Source organism: Glandiceps talaboti, chromosome 21, assembly GCF_964340395.1.
Source record: "Glandiceps talaboti chromosome 21, keGlaTala1.1, whole genome shotgun sequence".
Taxonomy (NCBI): domain Eukaryota; kingdom Metazoa; phylum Hemichordata; class Enteropneusta; family Spengelidae; genus Glandiceps; species Glandiceps talaboti.
The window spans coordinates 8,660,947-8,682,421 of NC_135569.1; the positions used below are offsets into that span (position 1 = coordinate 8,660,947).

At 37.0% G+C, this 21,475-nt stretch overlaps 2 protein-coding genes across 2 annotated transcripts; both read left to right on the forward strand.

Moving 5' to 3' along the window:
• The first annotated feature begins 910 nt into the window (after positions 1-910).
• Positions 911-8,148, forward strand: LOC144451091 (3-oxoacyl-[acyl-carrier-protein] reductase FabG-like). Its single transcript, XM_078141862.1, has 9 exons — positions 911-947; positions 3,206-3,345; positions 3,809-3,901; positions 4,600-4,738; positions 5,551-5,591; positions 6,224-6,293; positions 6,562-6,598; positions 7,390-7,456; positions 7,990-8,148. Exons 1-9 carry the CDS (start codon positions 911-913, stop codon positions 8,146-8,148), a joined length of 783 nt encoding a protein of 260 aa, XP_077997988.1.
• A 1,731-nt stretch (positions 8,149-9,879) lies between these two features.
• On the forward strand, positions 9,880-21,392 carry LOC144451814 (3-oxoacyl-[acyl-carrier-protein] reductase FabG-like). Its single transcript, XM_078142716.1, has 9 exons — positions 9,880-9,916; positions 11,701-11,840; positions 13,004-13,096; positions 13,753-13,891; positions 14,494-14,534; positions 18,690-18,759; positions 19,028-19,064; positions 20,124-20,190; positions 21,234-21,392. The coding sequence occupies exons 1-9, from the start codon at positions 9,880-9,882 to the stop codon at positions 21,390-21,392; spliced, it is 783 nt and encodes a 260-aa protein (XP_077998842.1).
• Positions 21,393-21,475: the final 83 nt, after the last annotated feature.

The following is a 21,475-nucleotide window of genomic DNA, read 5'->3' on the forward strand; positions in this document are numbered from 1 at the left end:
CCATCACTAGCTATGATCGACACAACTTTTGTTTTTATAGTTTGGCGGCACAAAACATAGGTGCAGACCAGGCCAGGCCACACCAGGTATCGTCTGAATGTTGTACGTTCTGGATGCATTCAAGAGTGAAAACGTTTAGCCAACTGCGGGCAATTTTAGATTGTTGCACATGACAAACAAAAAAGATGGCACACACTTATAAAATTATGGGAAAGTAGTCGCATTTCGGGCAATTTCAGTATTTATTGATAAAATTAGTATTGATAAATTTATGGCTGTCGAAGATAGTCTTGATGAACTTTGGAGCAGACTTATTTTCATGTTTACGTTCAAGCTCTCACGTGAATGACTGACTGATGAATGCCTGTCTGTCTGATGATTGTAGTGAAAACCGCTGAACAGGATAACTGTTTTTGACACATACTAATAGCTATTCACTGACATCCCTTATAACTATAGGTTGTCCAAGTTACTCTACAGAATCGACCTAACTGTTGATATCACTCATTATAGGTGCCATCACTTAAATTCTTTGTTTGCCGTCTGTGGGCGGATTAGTTTTTCAGTAGATTTAGAAAAAAATGCAAAAAATTCCGTATTTCATACTATTGTAAATGAACAAACCATACAAATATCTTCAGAATAACAACACATATCTCTGACTAGTTTGATTTTCACATCTATATTTTAAGTCGTAGATTTGGGTCCAAACAGATGTTCCCACCCTCTATAGGTCTTGTCTCCACCCACTATAGTAAAGTAGTATATACTGAACCAATCTGATTAAACAAATAGAACGACATTACGTCACTACAACCTCAGACCACTAATGCTACTCATGCACTAATCATGCTAATGCAGCCTGAGCAGAGGGTATAGCCTATGTAGAGAGGTTAGTGGCCTTTGGAGAATGGCGTCACTTCGTAACAAGGTTACCTTGATAACAGGTACGTGAGCACGTATACTAAAGTGCATGTACAGTTCTATAAATCTACGTATCTTTAATCAACTGCTATGTGTACATAATTGTCTATGCGCTTTCTCTGGTACCCCATGTCAATAAATGAGGAGGGTCTAACAGCATACCTCTCGGCGCAGGACACTCCCCCAGGCCGGCCGGGCACGCCGGCACCTCCAAGCGCAGGCCGCATACAAATATTGCTTGCGCATGTGCAGTTCAATGTAAACGTAACAGCATTAAAATCGACCGTGTAAACCAAGAAAGATCTTGGCGTGAATTGTCCTCTCAACTATTAAATTAGTTGAGAGGACAACGCCAAGATCGTTTACACGGTCGATTTTAATGCCGTTCTACGTTTACATTGAACTGCACATGCGCAAACAATATTTGTATGCGGCCTGCGAGTGAGTGAACCTGCGCGATCACAGAAACAAGTGTAATTTTATCCCTTTCGTATATAGTTGGTTATGTACGTCAATATTAACGATATTATCGACATTATATTGTATTCTGATAGAAATATTCTGAGACATAACTCGGGAAACAAATGCCTGTGTGCCCGGCCTGGGGGAGTGTCCTGCGAGTTACACATTCAGGACGGTCTAGGTCAATGCTAATGTACTACTACTAGACTAATATCGTACTGTAAGCAGTGTAAGTAGCTCCAGACTGGGGACAGTCTCGGTAAATGTTACATAATGTACTAATCTAGCATATGATATTGTAAGTAGCGCCAGGCTGGGGACGGTCTCGGTAAATGTTACTGTGCTAGTAATATCGTATTGTAAGTAGCTCCAGCTTGGGGTAGGTCTCGGTAAATATTATTGTGCTAGTGTAAATATGGTATTGTATTAAAGTAGCTCCAACTTGGGATCTGTCCCTGAATATGGTCTTTTACTAGTCTAATATCGTATTGTAAGTAGCTCCAGCTTGGGGACTGTCCCAGAACTTGGTTTTGCACTAGTCTAATATCGTATTGGAAGTATCTCAAGGCTGGGGACAGTCTTAGAAAATGTTCGTTCATTTCAATACATCTCAACTAGGCTATCCCAATACCAGGTCTTTGAATTATCATCTAACTTTGACACCTACGTTTTTTTTCACACAGTCTTTCACTCTCTCCTATTTCAATAGGCTTGTGTGTTTCAAATTGACAGACAATTATTAAGCATTCCGACATTGTTGAAACTGTAAGAATTTATAATTATGATCTTAGCAAGTATTTATGCATGATTTCTAAATAAATTTGTAAACTATTTTAGTTTTATTTCACATTTTAATTTTAATTTCAATCAAGTAAGAATGTTGTGGAATACTCGTCTGGTACCTGCTGATACCTGGTTATCCTAACAAAATAATTGCAGGCTCATTGATCCGTTTCAATTTTATTCTGCATTGTACTTGTCAACTTTTTGTGTATACCCAGTAATGAAGCATAATAAATAAATACATAAAAAATAACAAATGGTGATATCATAGTGTAGCAATTAGTTTTATAAATAGCCACGAGTTATTCTTTTAGATGTATTAACAGTGTTCTTTTAGCTGTATTCTGTACGAAATCAATATTATTGAAAACATACAAAGACTGTGATAAGGAAATTAAGAGATGAAAAGCAAAAAAAAAACAGTTTACAAGGACAACCGATTTCGATTCCTAAAAAGGGTAAAAAAAATTAAGAGTATCGATAAAAAGGCAGATGGACAGAACAACGATAAACGTACGCTTACGGTACCACTGCGAACGGTATCGATACAGAAACACCACAAGGATAAACGAAAGTATTTCACGAATATGTTCCTAGGGGGCGTCCTGAGCTTGGAGGGCCTGGATCCATGGAGGAGTGTCCTGCGCCAGGAGGTATGCTGTTAGACTTGTATGCAATAAATCCACAGTGTGTTGACCTCAAAGGAGTATATTTGAGTAATGCGACTGCGTGGTGTATGATTGCATTTTGGGTCTGCGTGATAGACATTTCGGTAGAGTTTAAATCGTGCATAAACAACACGAACTAGTTTTTGAATCGTGCCTAAAAATAAAGTAAGGATGTCATATCCATGGCTCGAAAATTTCAGCTATCAATTTTCAAGTTTGCGTTTGAAGCTTCATGTACACATGGAGATTATATTGTTAGGTTAAAGGTTTACAAAGAATTGCCATACGTCATGACATGACAAACATATATCATTGACTTATACATTCCAAGACTAGTAAATAACGATCTGTGGCTTTCCTGTCAACAGGTGCCAGCTCTGGTATCGGTGCTGGAACTGCCAAACATTTTGCATCACTAGGAAGCTTCCTTGCGTTGTGTGGAAGAAACAAAGAAAACTTAGAAAAAGTTGGCAGTGAATGTGAAAAGAATGGACTCCCGAAGGACAAGGTATACAATGGAGAGTAGAAACAAGTCTTCATAGAAGACACAACTCCTTTACTTCTATTCGTCTGAATTATGACATTATTAAATAGAAATCAGTGGCAACAAATTAATACAACAAAGTATCCACCCTCGATCTATCATAAAAAAGCCCGAGGTCTATCAGTTAGAGACTTTTATCAACAGCATTTAGTCTACCTGAGTGTAGACTTGAAGGACTTACGCTAACTATTAGCTGGTATACTATTTCCACTATCCTAATTCACATTTTGATATTTTGTTAATTTTCGCTCTGATCGTACTTCCAAGAAGTCATTGGTATTACTGTTTATTTGTCTGGTTGTTGTTTGCTGGTATGACGTCATGTGATGTGATGTGATGTGAAGAGTGTGTCATATGTGTGTGACTATATCTGGATTGACCGATGAAGGGCGGGATTTTACTTCCACTTTTTCCTGCTTTGATGTAGATACTACTCATACAAGGAGATCTTGTAAATGAAGATGATTGTAAGGCCGCTGTAGAACGAACAATTGAGAAGTTTGGTCAACTGGATGTATTGGTAAGATACTGACATAATTAAGTATTTATAGTTTCAAAACACAATCTTGTGGTGGTGTTAGTCATGTCTTTCCCGCCAAAAAAATATTTTCTCTATCTTTCCTTTAAGTAGATTGATATATAGTGACACGAGATAATTGAACGAGTACCTCCCAGCCGACGACAACTAACATATTTGACTATAGCCCATAAAACTATAGAGTTTTTGGCAGATAAATTAAAGTTCTGAAAATGAGGGCGCCCGTACTCAGGAAGCTTTCAGGGGGTGGCCATGGAGTGCCCATCTCTAGTGTTTGGGAGTTAACGTTCTGGCCTTCAGCTCAACCAATAAGATCAAAACGCAGGTACTGATCATGACTGATGCAGTGTCTTCACATAAATTTACTCTGGCACTAGAAGTTGGAAAATGCCTGAAGTTCATTGATTCTGGGACTAAGGTCCTTTTCCAAGTCTGACAACATTTAAACCTATTATTTTTTAAAATACTTAAACAGGGAGAGGGTAATATTTTAGAAAAAGGAAATCAAGGGACGGTTACTTTTTAGTACGAATGAATCAGGGCCAAATTTTACACTTGTTCAGGCCGGGCCTGATTTCCCCGGCCCTCGTCCCTTGTAATTAATGAAGGATCCCTAAGTACGTTCTAATGGCAATTAAATGAACATGTTGAATGCATTCTACTATTTGTAACTATTTCAGGTGAATAACGCTGGCGTGAGTGAAATCGGAACTATAGAATCTGCATCCTTGGAACAGTTTGATCGAGTTATGAATATAAATGTTCGTGCCGTGTTCCACATTACCATGTTAGCCGTACCACATCTCATCAAATCTAAGGGTAAGATAAACTAACAAACGACTAAACTAATATAATGCCCATTTTATTAACAAAATTATTCCCTACTTGTTTTGATTTTGACTTTATACCTTATCCGATACATGGATTCCAACCTGTACCTATACTCAAAATACACGAGCTTTGATGTATACAGATTTGCTATTTTTGGAATGTTCTTAATAGGTGATGAAAATAAACATCTCCCTACTTTATCGTATGGTATCGATCAGCTAAAGACAAGTATAATCACTCATTTACGTCCAGTCTGTGCATTAAAAACCTTCCCTTTGTGCATCTCCACCTTAATTTGTTCAATTCGATTCCCCCATATTGAAATATCATTATACATATGTAGTTTGATTATTTGCGTTCACCTGTAGTAAAAAGGTAGCATTTCTTTTTTTACAATTTATAAATTAGTTTAAGTAGCTGTGTTCACCTGTAGCAAAAAGGTATTTACAACTTATTTTTAACTCACAATAGCAAACATTTTACACAAAGTAATTTATTAGTGTTCTTTTGTTACAATTTGTTGCGTTACAAGCACATACTTAGTCTGTATTGTTTCACTCTATTTCAAGTACAAAACATTGTAAACTTGTTTTATCAACTAAAAATCTAAAACTTAAACGTCCATTTCACATCCATATGGCCACTTGTTTCTGTGATAAGCTTATTGTGACAAACGAGTTAAGGTTATAAATTCGATAAATCCTTTGAGTAAATTATCTGCACATTCATAAATATATAAATGTTAGGTAATAATTATCTCCTTACATTTGAATCTTTCATTATGTTTTGTTTGCAAACAGGTTCCATAGTGAATGTATCAAGTCTTGCTGCCAAAAGAGCTGTACGTATATCAAGTACATACATAAAGACATAGAGTGGACTAGTTATATATGGTTACACGTGTGTGTGTGTGTGTGTGTGTGTGTGTGTGTGTGTGTGTGTGTGTGTGTGTGTGTGTGTGTGTGTGGATGGATGGATGGATGGATGGATGGATGGATGGATTTAGGAATGCATGCCACTAAGCTCTTGTCCACACCCACATCCGAATTTTTTCACTGAAAATAGTTCAATGTTGTGGAGTCATGATGGGCGAATGGTTAGGGTAGCTGGCTTGGAATCTGCAGGTTGCAAGTTCGAGGCTGCAATGGATTGTATATTCCCCAGGGAGTTGAGGTAGTATAAAAGGCTCTTGTGCAGATACAGATCCGTGCCAGGGGTAATAACTGTTAAGCGCTTTGAGCACAGAGTGGGAAAATGCTACGTAAAAACTAACATTATTATTATTATTATTATTATTATTATAAGTCTTTTGTTAAATTATGTAAATTTATGATTTATGAAAAATGTGGGGTTTTATGTGTCCCAAGACACGAACTAGGAAGGGTCTGACGACTGCTGAGTTCTGATTCAGTGGTTCGTGCATTTAGTAATACAGTATGGCTTAAATTACATGTGTGTAAATTTTCTCATTAGTTCCAACATTTGTTGGTGTACACCATGTCGAAGGCAGCTGTTGAACAGTTTACAAACTGCATAGCTCTAGGTAGGTCATGTACAATTTGAACTTTCTAAAGTCTTGGTACACTGTGACTTAAAATTAATAATAATAGAATTTATGAATGAACTCGTTCTCTCTCCCCTTCTATCTGTCTCTCTGCTTGTACGTACGCTATCCGATATGCTACCGATTTGTTTTCATTTTGCTGAATTGATATGTTATCGTTTCATTTTAATCTAATGGAAGGTTTTTCGAAAGACACCTTCAAACTAAATGTATGGAATACAGCTAATTATTTCGTTTCCTATTACAGAACTAGCGCCTAAACAGGTCAGAGTCAATGCCGTAGTGTAAGTATCCATCGATAATTTATTACCCTATTATGACGTATTGCCAAATACCAAAGCTGCCTACTAATTTAAAGTGACACTATCTGTAGATCAAATCTGAAATTTGTACGAAATGCATATATACATATAAATATACGCTAAAACTATATTTTACAAGGAAATGAGTGACATAGCAGTACGTTATCGGTAGAGGGCGTGGTATATACCTTAGACTCTTGGTATATTAAAACGACTTCGTAACATCTCAGACAGATTTCGAAACCAAAACTTATGCAAGTGCTATTTATATATTATATTTGTATAGCTATAGAAAGTTAAATCTCTTAATTGCTAGATATGGATGTTGGAATACAATAAAGATATTTCAAGATTCAATAAATAGCTAATCATCTGCATAGCCATAAATAACATGATGCAGATGGCGCCCCTTTAAATGGAAATAAACAAAAGTGTCATATTTTGGTCAGTTGTTACTTATACTGAGAACTTACCTGGACTTTGTGTAACGTTAATAAATGTGAAAAAACATATACCAAGCCCCTGTATGTAACCCAATAAATAGCAAAAGAGACTTTGTCATTGTTATTTCATATTGATTATTCAAGTAGGAAACCATAATACAAATGTCTTATAACTTTAAAAAATCCAAAATAAATACCCAATTCTCATCCATATGACCACTTTAAGGACTTGTGTTTGATTTCTGTTGATGTTATCATTTTTTCAATTCTAATGAATGCTGGCATTTTCAAATCCGACTAGTATATATTCTTTCTGTCTTAATATAACAGCCCTGGATTCATAGCGTCCACAGATATATTACGATCATTCGGGTTAACAGATGAGCAGGTTGCGAAGGTAAGAATAGTTAAAAAACTTGATAGGTGTAAGACATTAGTACATAAAGGTGGTGTTTTGTACTTATAACTTTGAAGAAAATTGATGTGTCATTTGGATCGTGTATTCCATGAAGACTTGTGGAATGCTTGTACACATCACGATTTAATGTTGTACCAATCTCCCAAGATGCAGTGGGACCTGACCACCCTATATAGTATACCTCTACACATACCAAATATCTGAGAGATTTTGTAAGGACGAGAAAAAAATCACAAAATGGCAGAAAGGATAGCTGTAATGGTGCATTTATAGTCCTTCAACTCTACAGGCATGCTGGGGGATATAGTGAAAATATTGGGATGTATAGATTATATATCCCGCAATTGTGGTCGTTCACATGTTTTACAAAATTTGACTGAAAACTAAGACTACACTGAAGGGTAATACAGACTAAGAAACACTTGAATACCTATAACACTATAGAACCTTTAGTTGTTGTATCTATATATTTTGCTGTTCATCCTTTTTTTCTCTGATTTGGGTTTTCACAGTCTTTGGAGCATTCCAAAAGCTTGTATCCAATTGGTCGACTTGGAGAAGTTGAAGACGTGGTCAAGGCGATAACATTCTTTGCATCTGATAATGCCTCGTTCATCACTGCCACGCTACTCCCCGTAGATGGCGGTATTCAAGCCGCCTGTCCAAGATAACGCACGTGCATATAATTTGATGATGTTCACTATGAGTTAGAGTTCATTGAGGAAATATGATAGCCAGTTCACAGATAAGAATTGTAAAACTTGACAAAGGTAAAATAAAATAACTTTTGAAAGTAACCACTTGTTATGTTTAACTACAAAAGCAATGATGAAGATAATACTGATAAAAAGGCAAACTACGTTATTTCCGATAATATGACTTCTGAGGAAAAAAAAGGTAAATAGGTTCGGAGGTTATTCTATTTCGTTTTATTTTTTCTTGAGAATTTGCTTTGATTTAAAGACAAGATACTTATTGGTCACAAATACCTAAATAAATGAAAACGTAGATGAATACAAGAAACTGACTTTACTGTGTGGAAAATCAACGTAGTCTAAAAAGACTTGATTTCTCTGGAAAGTGATTTTTGGTAAATGACCAAATTTAAGATATTTTAGCAAGAACATTTACACGGATTTTACCTTTTTTGAAAACAAATAACGTAAATAAAATGTTTAGGATGGACGCCATTTTAGTATTACCGGAAAACAGTTATTTTATTTGGCTGAATAGGCTTGGGTCAGAATTTATGGGGGGCCTTCGGGAGAAATTATTTTGATTAAAATAATGTTCACAGCCCCCTTCGCGCTCTCAAAAAATGTCATGCCCCTCCCCGAAATGAACCCAAGAATTTTCTTAGCCCACGCCTCTCCCGGCTACACATATTTAAATTTTTAATTATACAGTCCCCCCCCCCTCCACTGCATACATGTACAGTATGGTACACTATACAATAAACTAACAGTGGAAATCAACTTCAGCGTCCATACATAACAATGAGATTTTTTTACAAATATATGTGACCTTTACCAAAACGGTCTCACATTGGGCTGTACTTGGAGATACTTGGTCAGCACTGTTTTATCTTTCAGTGATCTTAATTCTAGGTAGGAACAGCATCCTCCATGATAGCTAGTGGGGAGGTTGTGTCCCCCTCCCACAGCAACCAAACCATACATATTATCGAAAGCCATAGAGTACTTGAAAATTTTCTTCAATACCCCAATTTTATTCGAGTCAATGAATTATCATACAACTGTATGGCTATATTACATACACTTTAACTTACCTATTGACAGAGATATTATGGCAGACACACACATTGGCTTGACTACTGACTGCCTCATAATTAAGTGTATGGTAGATAAATGAAGTGAACAATTTTGCAAATACTAGGTAAAGTAGGGCTCCTGAGGTTTGAATGTTCAAAAAAAGTTTCCAGAGAGAGAGAGAGAAAGAGAGAGAGAGAGAGAGAGAGAGAGAGAGACTAGAGACAGACAGACAGACAGACAGACAGACAGACAGACAGAGAGAGACAGAGACTAGAGAGAGAGATATAGACAGACAGATAGATGAAGGCATACACAAATACATTCGCATGGCTGTCTCCAACTGATCACTGAAAATATAGGTCTTAGAAGGTATTGCGACAAAGCAGTGAGATCTTTAAAAATTGACTCGCTAAACGACCACTCCTGAGGTTTAATTTGGTTCACATCATGAGCAAAATATTTCGGGATACCTTTTCAGACCATCAGAATTTTTATGCTCCACCCCTTTGAAACCTCATTTCTTTCATGCCCCCCGAATTTCTTCCCAGTCCCCCTGCCTTAAATTCTGACCCCAGCCTAAGTTACTTGTCTGTGCTAAAGCTATGTATATAGGTCATTGTCATTTGGAGAATGGCGTCACTTCGTAACAAGGTTACCCTGATAACAGGTACGTGAGTACGTTTACCAACTACTATATATTTTATCAACAGATTGAATGCAGTTTTTGATGTATAGTTCTATAACTCTACGTATACTGCTATGTATATGCGCTATGCGCTTTCTTTGGTACGCCACGTCGATAAATTGACATTTAATGTGTTGACCTCAAAGGAGCATACATTGTATTTGCCATCGACTGCTTTATCACGGCTGCAGTGTAATGTTATCTGTCTGAAAACATGTCCAGCTTACTAAATAGCAAAGCAAATGGTAAGGAGGGTGGGGTGGGGTGAGAGCACCGATAAAGCCAAGTTCAAAGAGTTCCTAAATCACATATACGAAAATTATCTATATGCTTTCAAACAACTAAAGGTTAAAGGTGAGACTGCTGATAATGGTGACGCCTACCAGTGCAATAAAATAGATATCACAAAAATGTCTTTAAAAAGTTATTAAATCATATCTGTCTGGTACACTAAGTGATACTGAAAACAGCGATTTTATTCGTTATTACTTACTTTGCCTTCACGTTTTCCCTATGTCTGTTATTCTTTCTAATTCCATGTTGCTAATCCCGCCACTATGTAGTCTATAGCTGCTAGATGTTCGGGCTTTCTGTCGGTACAATAGGCGAACAAAGTTCGCTGTGAGGCCGAAACACCTGGGGCCTAACAGCTAGATTAACCACTACCTTGAATCACTGTATGGACCCAGTCACCCCACTGGAAACAAGTCTTTGACTTTGTGGGTTATCCAAGTAATTCAAGAATTTGCACCAGTTTCAATTTGTCTGTCTGTTCTGTCCTCGATTTTAGTGATTTACTGAAATAACTTAATCTAATCTAATCTAATATACGCCAATCTATTTCAATGTTTGTTCGTCTGTTTTGGTTATTCAATGTATTACATTGCTTTTTTTCTACACACAAACTTGAAAATTGTTACTGCATACTTTAGTCTTTCTCAACAGATTGATCCATTTCCTGAACACATGATCGTACGGCAGCTATGGTTAACGTGTCTCATCTCCTCCCGGCCTAGTTTGTAATCTGTACATAGAACATAGGGCCATTGAAATAATTACGACACTCTCCTTTATGGTGGTACAGGTATGCGGATAAGGCACACACACTAAGCTCAAGAAATGCAACTCTCAGCATCGGAATTCACCGACCATCTTTAAAGTCTTGAACCAGCCATCAAGTTTACCACTGAGGAAAAGTAGTACTGACCATTATCAGTTGCATTTTTGGTCTGAATGATAGACATTTTCGGTAGAGTTTAAATTTGTGTATAAACACAGTTGTTTCACTTTTTGATGTATTCTACTTTTTGAATCGTAAAGTAAGGATGTCATATATATAGCTCGAAAATTTCAGCTATCAATTTTCAAGTTTGTGTTTGAAAAAAAAGCTTAATGTAATGCATACTGAGTATATGTTGTTAGGGTAAAGGGTTTACAAAGAATAGGGAACTTGCGAACCCGCCATGTTGAATGTTGCATCATTGGAAATGTGATAATACATACTAATCAATTAGCATTGTAAATAATAATTTTACATTGTTTGTAACCACAAATAATCAATTCATAGTTTATACCCTGACCATTTTATGTGGTTGATTTTAACAGTAGCTCCAGATTAGGTATTACGATAACCACAGATAATCCCATAGTTATTTGCGTCTGAGCATGCTCAGTCTGGATTGCAAGTTCATGACATGACAAACAGATAGCATTGACCTACATATTCCAAGACAGTAGATAACGATTTGTGGCTTTCCTGTCAACAGGTGCCAGCTCTGGTATCGGTGCTGGAACTGCCAAACATTTTGCATCGCTAGGAAGCTTCCTTGCGTTGTGTGGAAGAAACAAAGAAAACTTAGAAAAAGTTGGCAGTGAATGTGAAAAGAATGGACTCCCAAAGGACAAGGTATACAATGGAGAGTAGAAACAATTCTTCTTAGAAGACACAGCTCCTGTACTTCTATTCGACTGAATGGAGACATGATTAAAAAGAATCAGTGGCAACAAATTAATACAACAAAGTACCTGTGATTTGCAGGACTGGCTTAATTAACCACGAAGGTCAAGGGCAAAGTCTCAAAAGAAAATTTAGATCTCATAATATGCATGGGGATAGACGCTTGATGGAGTCTGTGTGTATGACAGTTTTTTGAGTTATGCCATAAGTGTAGATTTTAAACTACAAAAATATGGCCGCCATTATTTGCTCATGTCCAGAAACAAAGTGACGTACGTGCATATGTCCTATATGATATATCACATTTGTGCCAGGTTTGAAAGAAATTGTATATTGTATGTCTAAGAAATGACGTATTATGGACGCACGTCAGGCTCGACAAAGGGTTAACATTTTACTGCTAAATCTTATTGAATATCTGGCTGGACGTCTTACTAACATTGCCCAATCTTATCGTCTGCTTCAACAAAAGTCTGATCATCATGGATGCTAAATTTTATCGTCTGGAACGACAGATACATTACTACTGGTAACATGTATACATGTTATCTTCTGGTGAGACAGAACAATAAGTGTTACAATTTATCTTTTTCAGGGTGTTAAAATTTCATGTTAAAGTAGATAGTAGAGTAACGGAGCTTTTTGTCAAAAGTTGGTGATGCGTTCGCCAAGTAGACTTTCGAGGTCATTCTATTATGTATTTAGTCTAGCTGCTGGACCCCTCGGCTATTCTGCTCACTGTGGAGGCGACCAAAGGTCGACAGTGAGGGCGATAACTCGAATCCATCATCATAATCATAGCTATCAGAAACAAACCTGAGGTCTAGCAGCTAGACTATTTAGTATTTAGTCTACCTGTAGATTCGAAGGACTGACACTAACTACTAGCTAGTATACTATTTCTGCTAACCTAATTGACGTTTTGAATTTTCGCTCTGGTCGTACTTCCAAGAAGTCGTTGGTATTACTGTTTATTTAGCTGGTTCTTGTTTACTGGTATGACGTCATGTGATGTGATGTGAAGTGAAGAGAGTGTCATATGTGTGTGACTATATCTGGATTGACCGATGAAGGGCGGGATTTTACTTCCACTTTTTCCTGCTTTGATGTAGATACTACTCATACAAGGAGATCTTGTAAATGAAGATGATTGTAAGGCCGCTGTAGAACGAACAATTGAGAAGTTTGGCCAACTGGATGTATTGGTAAGATAGTTGACATAATTAAGTATTTATAGTTTCAAAACACAATCCTGTGGTGTCAGTCATGTCTTTTCCGCCAAAACTATACTTCCCTTTCCCCTTTAGACCAACAAAAATTGTTTCTGGTTAGGACAGTTTGTCTAAAATGGTGCGAAGACGCGGATTTCTTTTGTTTATTCTCAACAAACCTGTCACTCAGTCTAATATTTATGACATAGAGCAAGTGTGTGTGTATGTGGGTCAGATGTCATTTGCTTGTTCACGATTGGCTCTGCAGTTGTCTTCACTGAAGTAGGGAGAGCTATTTTTGTGTTTCCCCACGGATGTGCAGACTGAATGGGCTGGACAACCACAAAAAAAAGAGACAGACGCGAGGTATGATGCGCGCGCTGACCAGAAACAATTCTTTTTTGGGGCTTACTACTTAAATATAATGTTTTTAAACAATATACGATATTGTAGAAAAAGGAAATTGAGAGAGGGTTACATTTTAGTGCGACTGAATTGGGAGAGGGCCAAGTTTTACAATAGTCTTGTTCTGGCCCGGCCTGATTTCCCCCGGCCCTCATCCCATGTAATTAATGAAGGATCACCAAGTACGCTCTAATGGCAATTAAATGAACATGTTGAATGCATTCTACTATTTGTAACTATTTCAGGTGAATAATGCTGGCGTAATTGAAACTGGGAGTATGGATTCTACATCTTTGGAACAGTTTGATAGAATTATGAATATAAATGTTCGTGCCATGTTCCACATTACCATGTTAGCTGTACCACATCTCATCAAATTTAAGGGTAAGATAAACTAACAATTCCTCATGTAAGACGCACTCTTTAAGTGACCAAACTAATCGAATGTCCATTTTATTATCAACTATCAATAATTAGACAAGTTGTACAGTCATGTTAATTAGAAGTCAGTGGTATCTATAATTAGATAGTACAGTATAGTAAGAGGTTGAAATTATGATTCCATCTTGGTGTTGATGTTTGGGTGCGGACCCAAAAATCAATTTGATTGGTTTTATTTTACCATACCCTGTACACTGCTAAATATATTTACCCTTAGGTGATTCAACACTGTTCAGAGTGTATGATATGATAAGTAAATCATTCTATCTAACAACATAGTTTCAAAGCCGTTTCAGTTGTAACTAGTGCAGCTGTGATAAGTTGATTCTGACATATGAGTTAAGGTTTTAATTTTTGCATATATACGATAAACCCAACTAATAATTTCACCATAAACCATGTCTGATTTCTCTACCTTTGCAAGAATTAAAATAACTGCACATGATTTGTTCCATAGTCCGATCTTTCATTCATAAATATATAGATGTTAGGTAATAATCATCTCCTTGCATTTGAATATTTCATTATGTTTTGTTTGCAAACAGGTTCCATAGTGAATGTATCAAGTCTTGCAGCAAAAAGAGCTGTACGTATATCAAGTACATACATAAAGACATAGAGTGGACTAGTTACATATGGTTACACGTGTGTGTGTGTGTGTGTGTGTGCGCGCGCATGTGTGTGTGTTTGTATGTGCATACGCGTACGTACGTACGTACGTACGTACGTATGTGTGTGTGCGTGCCTTTCGGGTGTGTATGTGTGTGTGTATGTATGTATGTATGTATGTATGTATGTATGTATGTATGTATGTAAGTATGTATGGATGTAGACACCAGTGTTTGGAATGAATTCGTGGACATGGATACATCATTTAGACAAATGCTAAGCACCAAACCAATAACTATTAAGCCTGTATACTCTCACTCTAATCCTGTGCGGTGGATTAAAATCATATCGTTACTTTCTCGAGTGTTCTACGATGACAATAATTACAGAGAGCGAAGACAGGACGGTCGGCCATTTAGCGTCGAATTCCTGAAATATGTCAAACGGATCCTTTTTAAGTTTCCAGTAACAATCCCAGATGAAGTGTGTGAAGAATATACCGACTCTCACGATGAGAGAAAGCAACTACATACAACAATCCAATATCTGATGTCGTTTATTAAAACCAAAATCCAGCCTTGTTTCTCAAAACTGAAGACACAGTGTTCTGACAACAGCACAGATGGAAGGTTTGTTCAACGAGATGAACTCACATACCTGTGGCAATCTGAACAAAAGAAATGCATTGAGATAATTAATAACAATGGTAAAATTCCGAGAACTACAACATGCTCAATAAACATTGATGACATCGAACACCACTTTAAAAGCCGTTGTCAACGCTCTTTGGAAGGCACGCTACAATCTCCCTGGGAAGATGAAGTCAACAGTCTTCCTCCAGATTGGCTCCCCTCCACCGAAATGTTTACAGATGATGAGGTAAGAGCGGCCATTACAAATCTTCCAAATAACAGATCACCAGGTGCGGATGGTGTAACATACGACACATTAAAGAAATGCAAAAACCAACTTGCACCCGTCCTTAAAGCTATTTACAACGTTTGCCTATGTCATCGTCGCGTCCCACCAGATTGGAAGCATGGTATCATCACGCTTGTACCTAAAAAGAATGGAAATCACAACAATATTGAAGATTGGCGTCCAATCTCGCTATTGTTAACATCATATAAATTATTCATGAAGCTCATACAGAAACGTCACATCGAGTGAATTGTCAACACTCAACGCCTATCCACCCGTCAGAAAGGGTCTATGCCCAGAAATGGGCTGCAAGAACATGTATTCTGTTTAAAGTCTGCAGTTAGTGATTTCCTTCACACAAGCTCAAAACTATATGTTAGTTTCATTGATATCAAAGACGCTTTTGGCAGCATAGATCATGAGTTCATGATCAGGGAATTGAAAGAAGCAGGATACCCAGACCTATATCTTGATATAACCAAAGACATCTATAGCGGTTCCACATTTCAGGTGAAAACAGCAAGTGCAATTACACAACCCATCCAACGCAATAAAGGCATTATCCAGGGGTGTCCGTGGTCAGTGATTGTTTTCGAGCAAGGCATTGACAAATGGTTACGCTGGATTGAGTGTCCTTATGGTAGAGTTCATACACCAAATCCAGTGCAAGGCTATGTTGACGATCTAGATTTCATCGCTAACTCTGAACCAGAATTAAACACTATGACTACAAAAACAGATTCATTCATGGTAGCTAGCGGTATGCAAATTAAACATCGCAAATGTGGGATATTGCATGGTCAGAGAACTGGAAACAACTGGAAAAAGAATGAAAAGACGGGAGATACACAAGTATCAATTCAAAATGCCCGTATACCAATGTATGAGCGCAAACAAGCGTATACATATCTCGGCTACCAAATGAATATTGAAAACTCTTGCAACAATGAACAAGTTAATATACTTATATCGGAATTTAAAGAAACCATGACAAAGATAGACGCATCCCTGTTACCAACTTCTGCAAAACTTTCGGCTGTCAACGTAATGTGCATGTCAAAGCTGAATTTCTACTATCCAAATCTAATCTTCACAGAGAAGAACCTAATGGAAATTGAAAATGAAATCGTCGGACATGTAAGGCATTGGTTCAACTTGAACTCGTCTTCCACAAGGTCATTCTTTTTCACTCCAAAATCTGCAGGAGGATTAGGGGTAATCAGTCCTCGCGTTATGTATTATGCGAAACGCCTTTCATTTTATTTGTCTGTTTTGAATAACGACGATCCAAATGTACGACAGGCAGCACGATATTCACTCAAGCTACATATGGAGAAACGGAAAGCTATACCTGTACACGACGAGGATTGTCCGAATTTTGCAGGATATGTTATCAACAATACCGGTAACATAGCAAAGCAGTCCAAAGTTAATTGGCCAAAGTCAATTTGGGTAAATCTGCATGAAATGTGCAAGCGTCAGCACATCTCCTTGATTAAAGGAGACGATAAATACCTCTACGAAATGGCAGTAGACGAGGAAGTGTCAATAACCTTCGATTCGCCAGACAAATTCTACACAACATTTAAACAGCAGCTGCTGCAGCAATATCAATCCGAGTTTAAGGCGAAATCTTCACAGGGAAGAGTGACTCGAGAGGCAGGGAAAGTAAACCATGGTGTATCGTCCACTTACCTCAACAATCACAAGATTGACGATAATTTGAGATCATTTGTCGCGAGAGGTCGTTTACAGCTCCTGCAGTGCGAAAGTCTCATGACCCTGTACTATCCAGAGTCGTACACTAAATCATGTAAAATATGCAATCACCCCACTGAAACAGTATCACACATTTTGAATGGCTGCACAAAATTCCAGAAACTATACCAACAAAGACACAATAGAATAGTTGATTTAATCTTCGGTAAAATCGCGAACAGTAATCCTGGCAAGGAGACATTCAAAGACACGGTTTTAAAACCTGAAATGTTTGATGCTCATATGAGAACTTTTGAACATCAGCATAAACGACCAGACATTACAATCATCGATAAACAGAACAAACATGCAATATTAGTTGAAGTGTCCGTACCCTTTGATGCACATATTTCATTGTGTTTTCAGAAGAAGTTCGACAAATATTTTCCACTCTCACTAGAAATAAACACTACAGGCTTTCGTTCAGAAATAATAGTTATTGTCATTGGAAGTCTCGGAAATGTACATCATAAAGTCACAAGTGGTTTGATCAAAGCTGGTTTAAATAGAAGGAATTCCAAATCCATCACCAAATATTGTAGTGTCAGCTCAATAATAGGTTCTTACAAAATTTGGAGATTGAGATGTAGGTACTATAACAACCAGATATCACGTGAACGTTTGTCATAAGTGACCAAGAGAAACTCGTTCACTAGTCAGTATGATTTCCTGCAAGGTATTGTGTGTGTATTCTGTAAAGGAATTATGTAAATACTTTACCTGTACATGCTATGTTCATGTAAGTTGGAAATAAAAGAATTTGATATGTATGTAAGTATGTATGGATGTATGTATGTATGTATGTATGTATGTATGTATGTATGTATGTATGTGTGTGTCTGTGTATGTATGTATGTGTGTGTATGTATGTATGTATGTATGTATGTATGTATGTATGTATGTATGGTTCGGGTGGCCGGCTTTGAATCTGCAGGTTGCAGGTTCGAGCGCTATTGCTGCCGTTGGTTTCTGAGTAGCTAAAGTCCTCGGGCAAGATTTAAACCAAAATAACTGTGCCTCAGTCAACTCAGCTGTATAAATGGGGACCTGGTAGGATAGAGGTTGCAATGCGTTTATACAGGCTGCATGCAATGAATTGTTGCTCCCCGGGGAGTTGAGGAAGTATAAAGGGCCGTTGTGCCGCTATAGATCCATGCCAGGGGTAATAATTGTAAAGCGCTTCGAGCACAAAGTGGGAAAGCACTATATAAAAACGAACATTATTATTATTATTATAGCCTTTTGTTAAATTATGTAAATTATGTATTATGTAAATTTATTATCTGAAAAAAATATGTTTTCATGCCTGCGTAGATACTGACTAAATTTTCGTAGCATGGGTCCCCGGGACGTATGTGTGTGGGTCTGACGACTGCTGAGTTCTGATTCAGTGGTTCATGCATTTAGTAATAGAATATTGCTTGAATTACATGTGTGCTAATTTTCTCATTAGTTCCCAGAGTTCTTGGTGTACACCACGTCGAAGGCAGCTGTTGAACAGTTTACAAACTGCATAGCTCTAGGTAGGTCATGTACAATTTGAACTTTCTGAAGTCTTGGTACACTGTGACTTAAAATTATCAAATAATTGTTTTTACAAACTCGTCGTTCTCTGTCTCCTGCTCTGTCTGTCTCTCTGCGTGCGTACGGTATCTGATATGCTACCGATGTGTTTTCATTTTGCTGTATTGATATGTTATCGTTACATTTTAATCTAATGGAAGGTTTTCAGAAAGACACCTTCAAACCAAATGTACGGAATACAACTAATTATTACGTTTCCTATTACAGAACTAGCACCTAAACAGGTCAGAGTCAATGCCGTAGTGTAAGTATCCATCGATAATTTATTCCCCTATTATGACGTATTGCCAAATACCAAAGCTGCTTACTAAATTAAAGTGACACTATCTGTAGATCAAATCTGAAATTTGTACGAAATGCATATATACATATAAATATACGCTCCTGATGAGTGACATAGCAGCACGTTATCGGTAAAGGGCGTGGGAACAACGTATACCTTAGACTCTTGGTATATTAAAACGAATTTGTAACATCTAAGACAGATTTCGAAACCAACACTTGTGCCAGTGTTCTTTTTATATTATATCTGGATAAATAACTAGAGAAATCAAATCTCTCAATTGCTAGATATGGATGTTGGAATACGATAAAGATATTTCAAGATGCAATAAATCTAACCATCTGTAGCCATAAAGAACATGATGCAGATGGCGCCCCTTTAAATGGAAATAAACAAAAGTGTCATATTTTGGTTAGTTGTTACTTATACTGAGAACTTACCTGGCCTTTGTGTAACATTGTTGTTCTGAATTGGTTTGATAATCCCAAATCCCAGCATGGTGTGATGTATCCCAATTGTGTGCATTGGATGATTTCCCTGTGAACACATCCTTTCATATTGCGAAGTCTATAACCTCTGTGTGACCCATATCACAGCGTTCATGGAGACATGACAAAAACTCCAACTCCAACTCGAATTCAAGATCCCTTCAATATCTTAGTTCAGTTTGGGGCAAACTAAACATGCCAATCTTTGTCCTCGGAAGAGGTACTGCGGTAATTAGGAACACACAGATGGGCATCTTGGCAAGCTTACGACTGTAATGATTTATTCAAAAAATGACACCTGGAACAGTCTGGTAGAGGGTCACAGAAAGGTCATGAAAGGTCGACTGTTCGTAGAAAAAACTGTTGAAATTGATCTTCATAGAATTAAAGACTTGTCTTTGATTTCTGTTTATGTTATTATTTCTTTAATTCTACCCTCAGACCACGATTCTCTATAGTGGTCTGAGTTCTAATGAATGCTGGCATTTTGAAATCTTACTAGTATCTATTTTTTCTGTCTTAAATATACCAGCCCTGGATTCATAGTGTCCACAGATATATTACGATCATCCGGGTTAACAGATGAACAGCTTGTGGAGGTAAGAACAGTTAAAAAAAACCTTGATAGGTGTTTACTCTATTAAGACATAAGTACATAAAGGTGGTGTTTTGTACTTACAACTCTAAAGAAATTCTGATGGGTCATTTGGATCGTGTATTAGACTTGTCCATTCCTTGTGGAATCACAATTTAATATTGTACCAATCTCCCAAGATGCAGTGGGACCTGACCACCCTATATAGTATATCTACACATACCAAACTATCTGACCAATCCAAAATGTAATCGATTTTGAGTATTTTGACCGAATTCGAAATTCAAAAATCAGGTTATCTTCCGTCTCAAAATTTTTATATAGATCCTGTACACACATCCACCCAAATATTAAACAGGTGGTACTTTTTGAAGTCAAGTCGTTTACATATCATTTGCATATCACAGAATCCAATCACGTCCCTCGGTAGTATCTCAACTAGTCACCTATTAATCACACCAACAATCATGACAATTGGCCCAGAGATTTTGTAAGGAAGGAGAAAGAGATTTTGAAAGGACAATAAAAAATTCAAAATGGCAGACAGGATAGCTGTAATAGTGCATTGGTTCTTTAACGCTACAGGCAGGTTGGGGGATTTTGTATATATATATATATATATATATATATATATATATATATATATATATATATATATATATATATATATATATATATATATATATATATATAAATATATATATAAATATATATATATATATATAAATATATATATATATATATATATATATATATATATATATATATATATATATATATATATATATATATATATATATATATATAACTCGGTGAGTATTAATCTGCAAAGACAGTGCTCTATACAGCAGTGGCAGAGCGCATATATATGTACTGTAATTGTGGTCGTTCACGCACTTTACGAAATTTGGCTGCAAACTTAGACTGCACTGAAGGGTAATACAGACTGAGAAACACTTGAATATATATAACACTATAGGACCTTTAGCTGTTGTATCTATGTATTTTGCTGTTCATCTGTTTTTTCTCTGATTTGGGTTTTCACAGACTGTGGAGCATTTCAAAAGCTTGTATCCAATTGGTCGAGTTGGAGAAGTTGAAGACGTGGTCAAGGCGATAACATTCTTTGCATCTGATGATGCCTCGTTCATCACCGCCACGCTACTCCCCGTAGATGGCGGTATTCAAGCCGCCTGTCCAAGATAACGTGCATAGAATTTTATGATGTTCTCTATGAGTTAGAGTTCATTGAGGAAATATGATAGCCAGTGCACAGACAAGAATTGTAA

Coding starts and splice junctions, on each gene's coding strand:
- LOC144451091 (XM_078141862.1), top strand. CDS start 911: ATGGCGTCACTTCGTAACAAGGTTACCTTGATAACAG. Junction 6,294..6,561: donor TACAAACTGCATAGCTCTAG/GTAGGTCATGTA, acceptor TTCCTATTACAG/AACTAGCGCCTAAACAGGTC. Junction 6,599..7,389: donor GTCAGAGTCAATGCCGTAGT/GTAAGTATCCAT, acceptor TTAATATAACAG/CCCTGGATTCATAGCGTCCA.
- LOC144451814 (XM_078142716.1), top strand. CDS start 9,880: ATGGCGTCACTTCGTAACAAGGTTACCCTGATAACAG. Junction 13,097..13,752: donor TTGGCCAACTGGATGTATTG/GTAAGATAGTTG, acceptor TAACTATTTCAG/GTGAATAATGCTGGCGTAAT. Junction 19,065..20,123: donor GTCAGAGTCAATGCCGTAGT/GTAAGTATCCAT, acceptor TAAATATACCAG/CCCTGGATTCATAGTGTCCA.